The sequence below is a fragment of the Aulonocara stuartgranti genome (genome assembly GCF_965226115.1).
Source record: "Aulonocara stuartgranti genome assembly, chromosome: 3".
In the NCBI taxonomy this organism is placed as follows: Eukaryota; Metazoa; Chordata; class Actinopteri; order Cichliformes; family Cichlidae; genus Aulonocara; species Aulonocara stuartgranti.
In genome coordinates, this window is record NC_138941.1 from 4572778 (window position 1) to 4584813 (window position 12036).

The 12036-nt window shown below is 41.2% G+C and overlaps 1 protein-coding gene across 6 annotated transcripts; it reads right to left on the reverse strand.

The window, feature by feature from the left end:
• Window positions 1–4499: 4499 nt before the first annotated feature.
• LOC309702364 (phospholipase D1-like) lies at window positions 4500–11560 on the reverse strand. 6 transcript variants are annotated; one of them, XM_082527065.1, is made up of 5 exons: window positions 11495–11560; window positions 6758–6874; window positions 6219–6467; window positions 5708–5801; window positions 4500–5369 (listed from the first exon to the last, which is right to left on the reverse strand). In XM_082527065.1, the coding sequence occupies exons 2-4, from the start codon at window positions 6794–6796 to the stop codon at window positions 5748–5750; spliced, it is 342 nt and encodes a 113-aa protein (XP_082383191.1). In that variant the 5' UTR covers window positions 6797–6874; window positions 11495–11560; the 3' UTR covers window positions 4500–5369; window positions 5708–5747. The 6 variants fall into 6 exon arrangements, 4 of the variants coding, with proteins under 4 accessions (XP_082383191.1, XP_082383192.1, XP_082383190.1 ...); XM_082527066.1 differs by having other exon boundaries at window positions 5891–6467; XR_014275455.1 differs by lacking the exon at window positions 11495–11560 and having other exon boundaries at window positions 4500–5365; window positions 5891–6467; window positions 6758–7228.
• Between the last annotated feature and the right edge of the window lie 476 nt (window positions 11561–12036).

Below are 12036 nucleotides of genomic sequence, written 5' to 3' on the forward strand. Positions count from 1 at the left end.
TTAAGTAGACACGGCATTAGGCAGGAAACTTCGGCGCCATATTCGCCTCATCAAAATGGAACAGCAGAGAGGAACTGGCGTACACTTTTTGACATGGCGAGATGCATGTTAGTTGAGAGCGAATTGCCAAAGTCTTTATGGCCATATGCAGTACAAACCGCGGGAGTGATTCGGAACCGGTGTTTTAATAAACGCACAGCTCAGACAGCGTATAAGATGTTAACTGGAAAAAGACCTGATCTTTCTAGAATGAAGAAATTCGGATCATTGTGCTATGCTTATAAACAAAATAGGGGAAAACTGGATCCAAGATGCGACAAAGGTGTTTTCTTGGGATATGACAAAAACAGTCCAGCATATTTGATCTATTTCCCAAAAACCGGGAAAGTTGAAAAGCACAGATTGATAAAAATACTAAATTCCGTGACAATGGATCAACAAACACAGAGTGATCAGATGTGTGAAGATGAGGTTTATGAATCCAGAAAAGATGGTGGGTCCAAACAGACGAAGGATGAGGATGTTCAGGATGGTAGTGAAAGCAGTCAAACTGAGTCTGAGGTTAAAACTGATGATAAAGTAGATGCTGGAGCTACACGTTATCCATCCAGAATCAGAAAGAGACCTGATTATTTGAGTGACTATATCACGGATGTGAAAGAGTGTGAAAATGAACAGATGCAAACTAGTGTTGATTATTGCTACAGATTGTTGTGTGAAATACCCACATCATTTAGCGAAGCTATTGTGTCAAGCAAGTCAAAAGAATGGGAAAGAGCGATGAGTGAAGAAATTCAATCCCTTAAGGAGAATGACACATTTACTTTAACCACCTTACCAGAGGGTAAGAAAGCAGTGGGGGGTAAATGGGTTTATGCCGTTAAAAAGAACTCTGACGGATCAGACAGATATAAAGCTCGATTTGTGGCTAAAGGTTTTAGTCAAACAAAAGGAGTTGATTATGAGGAGACTTTTTCACCGACTGCTAATTTATCGAGTGTGAGAGTTTTGATGCAGAAAGTGGTTCAGGATGATATGTTGGTTCACCAGATGGATGTAAAAACCGCCTATTTACATGCACCAATAAATGAAGAAATATATATACAACAACCAGAAGGTTTTGAGATAGAATCAAGTGAGACTAATAAACTGGTGTATAGACTAAAGAAATCACTTTATGGGCTGAAGCAATCGGGTCGTAACTGGAATCAAACCTTACATGACTATTTAAGCAATTGTGGATTTAGACAAAATATTGCTGATCATTGTGTGTATTCAAAAGAGACTGAAAGTGAAAAGGTAATCATCATAGTGTGGGTGGATGATTTACTCATTGCAGCTAACAATGAAAATGTGCTTTCAGGCGTGAAAGAAATGCTCTCTTCTAAATTCCAAATGAAAGATCTGGGGAAGCTTAACCATTTTCTAGGAATAGATTTTCTTCAAGAAAAAGAATGTGTCACAATGTCACAGAAAGTATATATTGAGAACATTTTAAAGAGATTTAACATGCAAAACTGTAAGCCACGGTTAACACCCTGTGAACAGAAATGGACTCATTCTGATAAATTCGAGACATTACCAGATGTGAGGAGATATCGTGAAGCGGTAGGATGTCTTATCTATCTGAGCTATTGTACGCGACCTGATTTAAGCTATGTTGTCAGCAAACTGTCACAACATTTCAATGCGCCAACTGTTGATGATTGGACAGCAGTGAAACATGTTTTGAGGTATTTAAAAGGTAGTCGAGGGAGAGAACTGTGTTTTAGGAAATGTTCAAGTGGAAAACTGGGTCTACAAGCATACAGTGATGCAGATTGGGCATCCGATGTTTCTGATAGACGCAGTATGACAGGTTATTGTGTAAGCCTAAATGAAAATGGTCCTTTGATATCAGGGGTGGCTGTAGCTCAGGTGGCAGAGCAGGTCAGCCACTAATCAGAAGGTCGGTGGTTCGATCCCAGGCTGCACCCTGGCTGCATGCCAAATATCCTTGGGCAAGATACTAACCCCGTGTTTGCCTACTGGTGGTGGTCAGAGGGCCCGGTGGCGCCTGTGTCCGGCAGCCTCGCCTCTGTCAGTGCGCCCCAGGGCAGCTGTGGCTACAATGTAGCTTGCTATCGCCAGTGTGTGAATGTGTGTGTGAATGGGTGAATGACTGAATGTAGTGTGAAGCGCTTTGGGGTCCTATGGACTAGAAAAGCGCTATACAAATGCAGGCCATTTACCATCATGGAAAACCAAAAAGCAGACAACTACAGCATTATCAACTTGTGAAGCCGAATACATGGCATTAGCAGCAACAATTCAGGAATGTATGTATTTGACTTATTTGATTCAAGATCTTGATGAGTTTGAGTATGAAATACCTATGATTTTGGAGGACTATCAGGGAACAATCTCTTTGTCAAAGAATCCAGTGAACAGACAAAGACGTAAACACATTGATGTGAAATATCATTTTATAAGGTCAGCTGTACATGAAAGAAAAGTGCTCATTGATTACTGTCCAACTGAGTCAATGGTAGCAGATATGATGACGAAACCAGTCTCAAAGTCTAAGTTAGAAAAATTCTCTGGATTCGTGTTTGGAATATAAGATGTTTTTTTTGGAGGATTGTTTTTCCCCCCAACCTGTGTACAAGTGGGGGTGTTGGATTATGTGTCCACAGGTGTTTGTACTTTGTGCCTTAATAAAATGACGGTAAAAGGCCCCGCCCATATCCTATCCATGTCTTATCATGCAATGACTCTGTGAATGGACTGGAGAGGGGTTGTGGTAGAGTCCTCCGTCAGGAATGAGATGTATGTGTCGACTTTTTATTCTCCCTTAAAAGTATTATGCCATAAATGCTGCACAGGGCAGCTCTGCTAACAATTTCTAAACACAAAACCTCTTCACACTTCTAACATGCACATTTACACAACTAAATGGCAGTATTGATGAAAAGAAACACATTCAACAAATCCATTTAAACCTTAAAACAAACAAAAGGAAGCATCTCTATGGACAAACAAACCCCTCCACTTGGTTTGACCTGCTGATGTCATGTGTGACATCAGCAGGACTTTAAAATGAGGAAATGCCGGGCGGGCGTTTCCCCACACCTGACCCTCATGAAGACTGAAAAGACAAACAAAGTAAGAACAAATGACTTAATCTGTAACATAATAAAATGTAAAGAAACATGTAACTGAGTATTCAGCTTCATTTGCAGAATGTTTGATTTGCCAGCAACTGAATGCTTCCACACACAAACCCGGCATAGTGAGTGAAGCAATGTTACTTAACAAATAGCAAATCATAGCAAATACATAGAAACAGAATAATGTGTTTAATATGCAAAAGAAGAAGAAGAAGTAAAGACATATGGGACAAATGGAGACCATTGCAGCTCATCCACCAGTGGGGTAAAAAGAGCAACCAAGAAAGTGGCAGCCTGCACGGCCACAGATGTGCTGGAGGAGCTAGAAGCTCTACCCATGGAGAAACTCCTGGAGAACCTTGCTAAGCCTAACAGGGGACAGGTACTTCTGCCCAACCTGGCAGCCACAAAGTGAACTCATTTAGGTAAAGATAACCACATGCACCTAACCAGCCTGCACCAGCCTGACATTTCTTCCTCCTAAGTAAAAACCAATGGATGGATTGAACTTAGAGTCTCAGCTCAGTTTTCTATTTTGACCACCTACACCCCAAGATACTCTTTTAAAAAGTGTTGTTTTCAGATCCCTTTGAAGTTCATAAAGGGCCTGTTCATTTTCATTCAGATGTTTTATTACATAAATGTTACTGTTTTCTTTTGATTTATGCTCCCACTACACTGCACCTCTACAAACAACAATGCCACGGACTGTCAGCTGCTTTTACATGCTGTGAACATGAGTAGGTTTGATCAGAGTTTCAATTATCAAAGAAAAGACAAACTGAGCAAAAAGAAGGAAAAAAAGACCAACTTCTTCCCAACTGACAAGAAAAATACTCGTCATGTTTTCATAATAAAGGATCAGGCTCCCCATTTATGACAGCTTGGACCAATAATGTATGTTACACTGATGCTACTGTAGAGACAGGGTCAACATCTCTATTTAAATATAATTAATATACAAAACACAATAAAAGTTATACATGAATTATTCATTATTTTTACTATTGATAAAATTCATGTATACTAATCAAAGTTATACATGAGTAACGACATTATTAATAATGATTAATAATAATAATTCTAATGCCAACATGATGACTGTTCATAGCTCCTGCTTTGAAATACTGAACTTAAACACTGACCTGATGAAAGATCACAATTCACAGTGGCCCACTGTCAGAATCATTCTGAATATAAACTCATCGAGTTAATCTGAACCTTTCTCAAATGTGCTGTGAATAAATGCTGCTGCAAGCCACTGTGGGAAAGCTGTGTTATTATCATGGAAACATCTGTGACACATTCACAGAGGACGAGGACACAAAGGGACGACACGCAGAGGCTGTGTTAAAGTCAAAAATCCAAATCTTTAGTCCTAAACAGGCAGTGGTTACAAACAGGAAGACGAGCAGTCCATTAAACAGTCTACAGGGTCAAACATACAGAGAATTCAAACAGCTATTAAAAACAAATAACTGGACACTGAAAAACTTCAGTGATGTGTGAGGCACCAAAGGGAAGCAGCTGAGTATATTCAATGAATTCTCTTCAAATACAAAGACAGAAACTCCTACAGGCAGCATGCAAACTGAGCAGGATACACAAAGATCAGAGATTACAAAAGAAATCAGAAAAGGATTTCAAACTTACTGAGAGCAAGGCCTCTGTTACAAATCTGTCTAATAGAAAAACATGCTGTACAGATACAATACGCTCAGTGTTCATGGTCATTTAAAAACTGGCTCTACCTGAACCACTTCAATATTTTATGAAGTCACTGAGTCGACCATTTCTACAGTTTGTTTCCTTCATTGCAGTTAGAGTGCGGCTGGTAAGGATGAAAACACACACAGAGCGTAAATTGTCTTTGTTAGTAACAAACGTCAGCAAAGAAAAGACAAAACACACAAACACTCTCATGATATTCATGAATCATTAGAAAGCATCCAAACATTCTGCTCGTGGACTTTTACAGTCTTATTTGCACTCGCTCATCTTCATAATCATCCTGATCAATACATGACAGGGGAGGCTTTGAGGTAGGCGGGGCTCTCTGCTGATGTCAGCATGAAAGGCAGGACCAGCGTCTGCCACATGTTGGTGAAACATCACAGTACACTGGCGTGGTTTCCTTTCCAGATGTTGGACGTTTGACACTTCAACGTTGAGGCCAACAAGAAGACACAGTTTTGGGTCGGGTTGCTGCAGGGTTTCTAACTGAGCAAAAGCAGAAGCACACAGACCAACAGGGATCAGATGCTGAGTGTTAGAGGAACATCTGTGCTGATCACTGAATGCTGCTGTGGTCTCTTGTTGAAGTTGGCTGGTGGGACAGTCTAATAGTGATATCCTGCCCATCGGAGGAACACTTTTAAAAACACATGCAATACTTTGTTTGTATTACAGTCACAGTTTATCTTATTTTTGTCCTTTAAAAGTGTTGCTGTACTATAAAGTCCTATAATTTGAGGCTAAAATGGCTCAGAGAGTCTCTCTCTCAGAGGATCTCCTTTGAAAGTGGAGACGGCTTTATCCGCTGATCCACGTCACTTTACCTGGATGTTTTCTTTGAAGCTGGATGAAGACTCCTCTCCCTCACTCCTGCTGCAGCTGTGTGGTCCAGTTGGCCTCTGAGGTCACAGTCAACATCTGTAGCAGAAGAGGGCAAATAAAAGTCCAGGTTACCAAAACTGGGAGCTTTTCCAAAATAGAGCGTAACTGGACTTTTTCAGCCTTACAGGCAGATAGTCGTCTGAAGCTGCAGCTTTTTCTTTTTAGCTTTTTCCAATCTCTGCTCTCGGCTTTCTTTGAGAACATGTCTGCTTTCTTGGCATGGGTCTGTCTGCTGTTGGTGAAGAGACTAAATCCACATACTCGCTACTAAGATCTCCTCAAGTAGTCTCAACCAGATTACAGTTTAAGAGTCTCCTGAGAGTTTCACCTTGGGGAGATGCTGTCTGGCTAACATGCAATCATGAGCATTAATCTATGAGGTGAAAAAGTAATTTTAAAAGCTCCAGCCACAAGTTTTATTTCATCTGTGTTTTGGTCAGAGTCCCATCAGACCTCCAGAATGGTGTCAGAGTGTTTTCTATCCACGTGATGAGCACAGGCCTCAGGTCCAGACCTCCACGGGCACCATAGCCTCTTTGGAGCTAATAGGTGCAAGAAGGTTTTGTTGGGATAGGAACTGAAGAGGAAACTGACGAGGAAGGCAAGGATCTTCTTCAGCTCCTCCGAGCCGGGACCTCTTTGTGTAGGCCAGCATTGGCCAGGTAGCCCTCCAGCATCGCTGGATGGCCAACAGTGGAAAACCTAGAGGAGGAGGAGAGAAACAGCAGCTTGGAGCATGTCTTTATACTGTTTAGTTTTTAGAGCCACAGACTTTCTTTTAATGTCATTGTTCAGGATCTATGACTGATTATGTATTTATTGTATTCCTCCATGACTGTGTGACAGCAAGTGGAAAAAACCAGCTTCACCTTTGTTGATATGCTTGTAATTTTAATATTGATTAAATGGCCCATGAAATAATAGAAAGCTCATATATGAAAATGTATTTTAAGAAGTAAAATGTTAATCTGAGCACAAAGGAGTACACTCACCTTCTGGTAGATGGAGGTGTAGCGAGCGCTGGTGAACATCCAGGCCTCCTCGTAGAACTGATCACTGATTGGATCCAAAACATCGATGGAGGATCTGTGTAAGCGCTGAGGATCGTCCTGATGGACAGAACAGAAGGAGAGTGAGACAAGTGAAGATATACTAAACAACACTGTGACATGAACTGAGCCACACACAGTTTGATTCACAGGTGATTGACACATTATTTGACCACGAGCAATCTTTTCTGGTTTGACGCCGTCTTTGTAGCCAGAAACCAGCTCTCTCCTCGGCTTCCTCCACTACACGCTTCCCCCACGCCAGTCTCCTCCGTCACTATAAAGGGGAGAGTCATGAGCTCCATCACCCTCACCTGTGCCGTCCAACGTCCCGCCACCAGCCTCCACTGCAGCAGGCCAGAGACCACACCCCTGCCACAATAAGTAAAAGTATATCCTTGCTGTACCCTTAATGCTAAATGTGCTAAATTAACCGCTGCCTTTGCCCCTTTGGGATTATTTTTATGTCACTGGGATGTTGACCTTTGACCTTCACATTAGAGAGATGGGCAGACATAATTAGTGTATGAATTTTAAAGTAACAGGTAATAAAGAGAGTGTAGCAAATGTAGTCAGGTTTATTACTCTGTATCACACATGAGTGCCCGAGGGAGGCGGGGCTGACTGGGGAGACACAGGAAACAGAGAGACAGGGCTGACTCGACATGAAACGATGAAACGTGGGACACGGGAACAGAAACTAAACACAGGCTGAAATGAACACTGAGGGAGGGAGAACTAAGATTACTGAGAGCCTGATAAATAAGAAGAACAAAAACCAAGAAAAACAAGAGTCAAAGAAAAGCAAAAACACAAAGCATTGGGCCAGGACCCACTGCTGTGACATTTATATGTGATAAAAACATTAAAAACTGCTCAGATGTTGAAATCTTTCTACGTATACTTTAGGTTCAGCTCTCCAGCCTGGCATTTGGTTAAGCATGATTCAAACATTTGATTTTGTTTAACTGGTTTTAATTATAGTTACTTTTTGTGAACATTTGTTGCAGCATTTAAAAATACATCATTTATTTTCTTTTTTTTTTTCTGCCTGTCCCATTTGGTTCTTTAGAATTGTTGTCTGAAGACCAACAAGGATACCCAATGGATTTACTTTGCCAAATGGATCATCGTGGCATTGCCGTATTGGTCCATTTGGTCGATCTTTGTTTTTATTATTTATTATATTTTATTTTCAGATGTTACAGACGGGACAGACATGAGTGAGGGATAGGAAAGGGAGAAAGAAAGAGGAAGGAAAGGAAAAACAGAAGGGGAGAGGGACAGTGAGAAAGGGGGGGAGAAAAAAAATAAAAATCTCCTGGATCACCTGTTGAGAGAAGAATAGAAAACAAGCAAAAAAACCAAAAAAAAAACACAAAGCAACATACTAAACACAACACCATCGCATTAATCTAGCTAAGTGTAAACAGCAGTAAATACTAAATATTCAATGTTGTTGTGCAGCACGCAGGACAGATGTGCTTCGAGGTAGCAGCCAAGAAAGGTGTAATTTGGGTCTACGAGCAGTGAACACCCGTGTGCATACCTGTGTGGATCAGCGTGCTTGTATTCCAAAGGTTTCTCCATGTAACGATCTGCTAGGGAGTGTGGGGGGGCCACAGCCCCGTCCTTCAGGGTATGAAGCAGGTATGGAGGAGATCAAAACTCCAGACATCCAGAGGCCCCCAGAACACAAGAGACCAAGGAAGACCAACAGAGGGGCAGCCGCGCCACTGTCCCAGTAAGAGCTGAGGAGAGTCCCAGATGAGGGCTCACTCAGCAGTCGCGGAGCAGAAGCCAGGGGGAGTTGCAGTGACGCGCCCGTGAGCTCCGCCGGCAGCCAGCTGTGCCTGAGTGACCGAGCCCCAGGCCGAGAGGCCGGGGGCACCCCACCTCCAAAGGGGCCCGAGCGAGCCCCAGGTTCCAGGCCCCGATGAGCGGCCGCCAAGGAGTGAGCCGGTGTGTACCTGGACGCCCAACCCCATTTATTTTCAAACTTTTATTTGATTTAGAGCATCATATTTGACCAACATAAATGTTTTAATTTCATATAAAATAACTGAAACAGTGAACTAAATATCTGAAATCTTTCCTTCCTTAAAAGTTATAATCCTACTTAAGTTATAGTGCAAACGCTTAAGCAACAAATATACTTGATGCTAATTAATTAATATTTCCCTTTGATTTTGCAACTATGCGGTCACTTCTGTCTTTAAACAAAATAATATTTTCCAGTTACAGAAATCATAAAGTCCAAACTAAAGTGCTACTGTTGCTATATGCATTTTATATAAATCATGGATGATGGTCCTGACATGAAGGAAGAGAAAGTTACAGGTTGCATCCTTTGACTTTGTCTCCGTGCCTTTGGGCGATTTTCAGAAGGACAGATGTTTCTGTTCAATTCTTAAATCAATTTTTTCAAACACAAACACTATTTTAAAACTTCTAGAGAGTAAAATATTAATGATAATTATAATAACAATAATAAAAACAAAAGCTCTCAGATCCATCAAACCAAGCAGCAGAAAGAACAATAACTGAAGAGAAAACTTTAACCTTGTAGACTTCATTATGTTCCAGCTGCTCTACAGACGCTGTGACCTCGAACTTAAGCAGGTCGTAAAGTATGTGCAGCTCAATAACTTCATAATCAGACCCTGTGGTATTTAGGCAGCAGAACAACTAAGAATAACCACTACAAATAATGTTTTTAGGTTTCTGTTGTACTGCAAGGTTCTGTACAGGAGAACCAAACCAAGAGCAAATATTACGTCTCATTTACACCTGAGCACGAAGAGCCATCAACATTTAGCAAATTGAATCATCTTTGTTTAGATGCAAGAAGAATCATATAGAAATGAAAAAGTAGAAATAGAAATCCAGAGCAAAGATATCCTCTAATTCAGCGTAGCACATGTGCAGCTGCTGCGATTCACGTAAGCATTCGGCTCGTCGCTGTTGCAGATTTTTCTCTCGCTGTTCTGGCTCACAGCGCTGCAAGCACAAAAATAAATATCCCCAAAGGTGTGAAAGGGAGCTAATTAGTAAGAGTATTGTTACTCTCCGCAGGAGTAGTCCAGCAGTAGAAATCAGTCCAATAACAAGGTGTGTAACATCTAGCAGGGTGACAGAAAAACCCAGGGTAACTTCTAAGGACCTCAACGTCTCTCTCACATTGTGTTTTTTAAACATGCTTCCATTTGTCACTTCAGTCTTTACTCTGAAATACAGGAAGAGAAATCATGGCTGAAACAATTTCTCATGAAACCAGGGGTGTGGTCCAACAGTCAGTTTGGTGAGGAAGGTTCCTAACTGAGAGAAGTGACCCAGAAGTATCTGTGTAGCAGCCACAATGAATCCAGATCATGAGCTTTATTAACTGATCAAAGTCTCTTCTTACATCTTCTGTATCATTCAGTTTGCATTGGTAATGCCCATTATTGTAATGCTTTTTTAAGACGAGCAAAACTTTATTTCACTTTGGGTTAGCTGGGATAAGTGATGGATGGAGGGAATTTTACTTCAGCCACAGAAATCCTAAACAGGAAGGAGGAGCAGAGTTACAGTGGATCACTATCCAGCAGGGAAACAAGGTTTATTTCAATTTCTTGGCCATGAGTGAGATTTACTGAGTGGGCAAATTAGGGAGACGACACCATCAGATCCCGAGCCCTCCATGTGTTAATCAAGAGACGGCTGCTGTGCTACATCCATAAATAATGAATAAATTAGGAGCTAAAGCTGAAAGGACAGTTTATTTGTACCATCTTCACGTGAACACATTCAAGAACATCACAGATGAAGAAACATTAAAAACTTCCACACTACATAAAGCAAGAAAAATAGTTTTTCTTTCAGAAAAACAGAAACATCAAACATCTCCAAGACTCTCTTTGAAAGAACTAAAAACCTTTGTTCTCATGGTCCAATCATGAGTGAACTCCCCGATGAAGCCTTGTGTGCTAAAACATGTCAGAGTTTTAAAGGTTAAACATGAGTTTCCAAAACGTTTTGCTGGAGAACAATGAACTATTTGACTGAGTTTCAATCATTTACAGACGAGCAAAACCAGGACAGAGAAAAAAGGACAAAACTGACTCAGTAAAACAACAGAAAAGAAGATCCCATGTAGATCTGTATTATGTAGAAGTTCAGCCCAGCAACCAGTTCAGTTCAACACAAGTTTAAATGATTCTATCTGAACTCTGTGGAGCCTGATCTCAAGCTTTTTGAGTCTGACACAGAAACCAGAGGATCTTTCTGTGTCTTCAGATTCACTGTGATCCAGTGATGGGAGTGATTTCAGCCCTGAGTGATCGCGCTGATGTTTGCACAGAGCAGACAATGAGGTGAATGTTTGGGCACATTGGTAACAGTGAAACAGTTTATTAGTAACGTGGGATCGTTTGTGTGCAGAGTGTGAACTGAGCTTCCTGAAGCTCTTGTCACACTGGTCACAGCTGTAGTTTCCTTCCATGTGTCCACGTTCATGAATGTTACGATGACCTGACTGTGAGAAGCTTCTCTCACAGTGTCTGCACTTGTGTGGTTTCTCTCCTGTGTGGACTCGTTTGTGTGATTTAAGGTCCCTTGCAGTGGTGAAGGATGACCCACACTGATCACAGAGGTGCTTTTTAACCCCACTGTGAATCAGTTCATGTCGTTTTAACTCACTTGGTGTGGTGAAGCTTCTCCCACATTCTTTGCAGTATTTCAGTTTGTCTCCAGTGTGTCTACGTTGATGTGTTTTAAGGGCAGCTTGCCAACTGAAAGTTTTTCCACAGAGGTCACAATGAAAGTCTTTCCCACCACCACAGTGATGACAGGGTTGAGAACTGGATCCATCTGTGTCGCTCTGCTTCTAAACAAAGACACAAAGACAGTGTAAGTCAGTCCTTCAACATTTGTATCCTGAACGTCGCCTGAAATAAAGAGCATCTCTGCAGACGTCCAACTACATTTGACTGTTTCAGTTAACACACTCAGTTTACTGGGCTGCAATAACTACAATACTACCACCATAATACTACAGTAATACTAAAATCATAACTGAAAGGAAAATCTGAATAATCACTCAGAGCTGCTTTTCCATGCAGTAGAATTGCTAACATGCTAACACAGTTTAATGAGCAGAGTTGTTCCAAACAGTCAGGCTAAAATGACAAGATAACAATATAAATACATACCTCACAGTAGCTGCACTTGTAGAGTCTCTT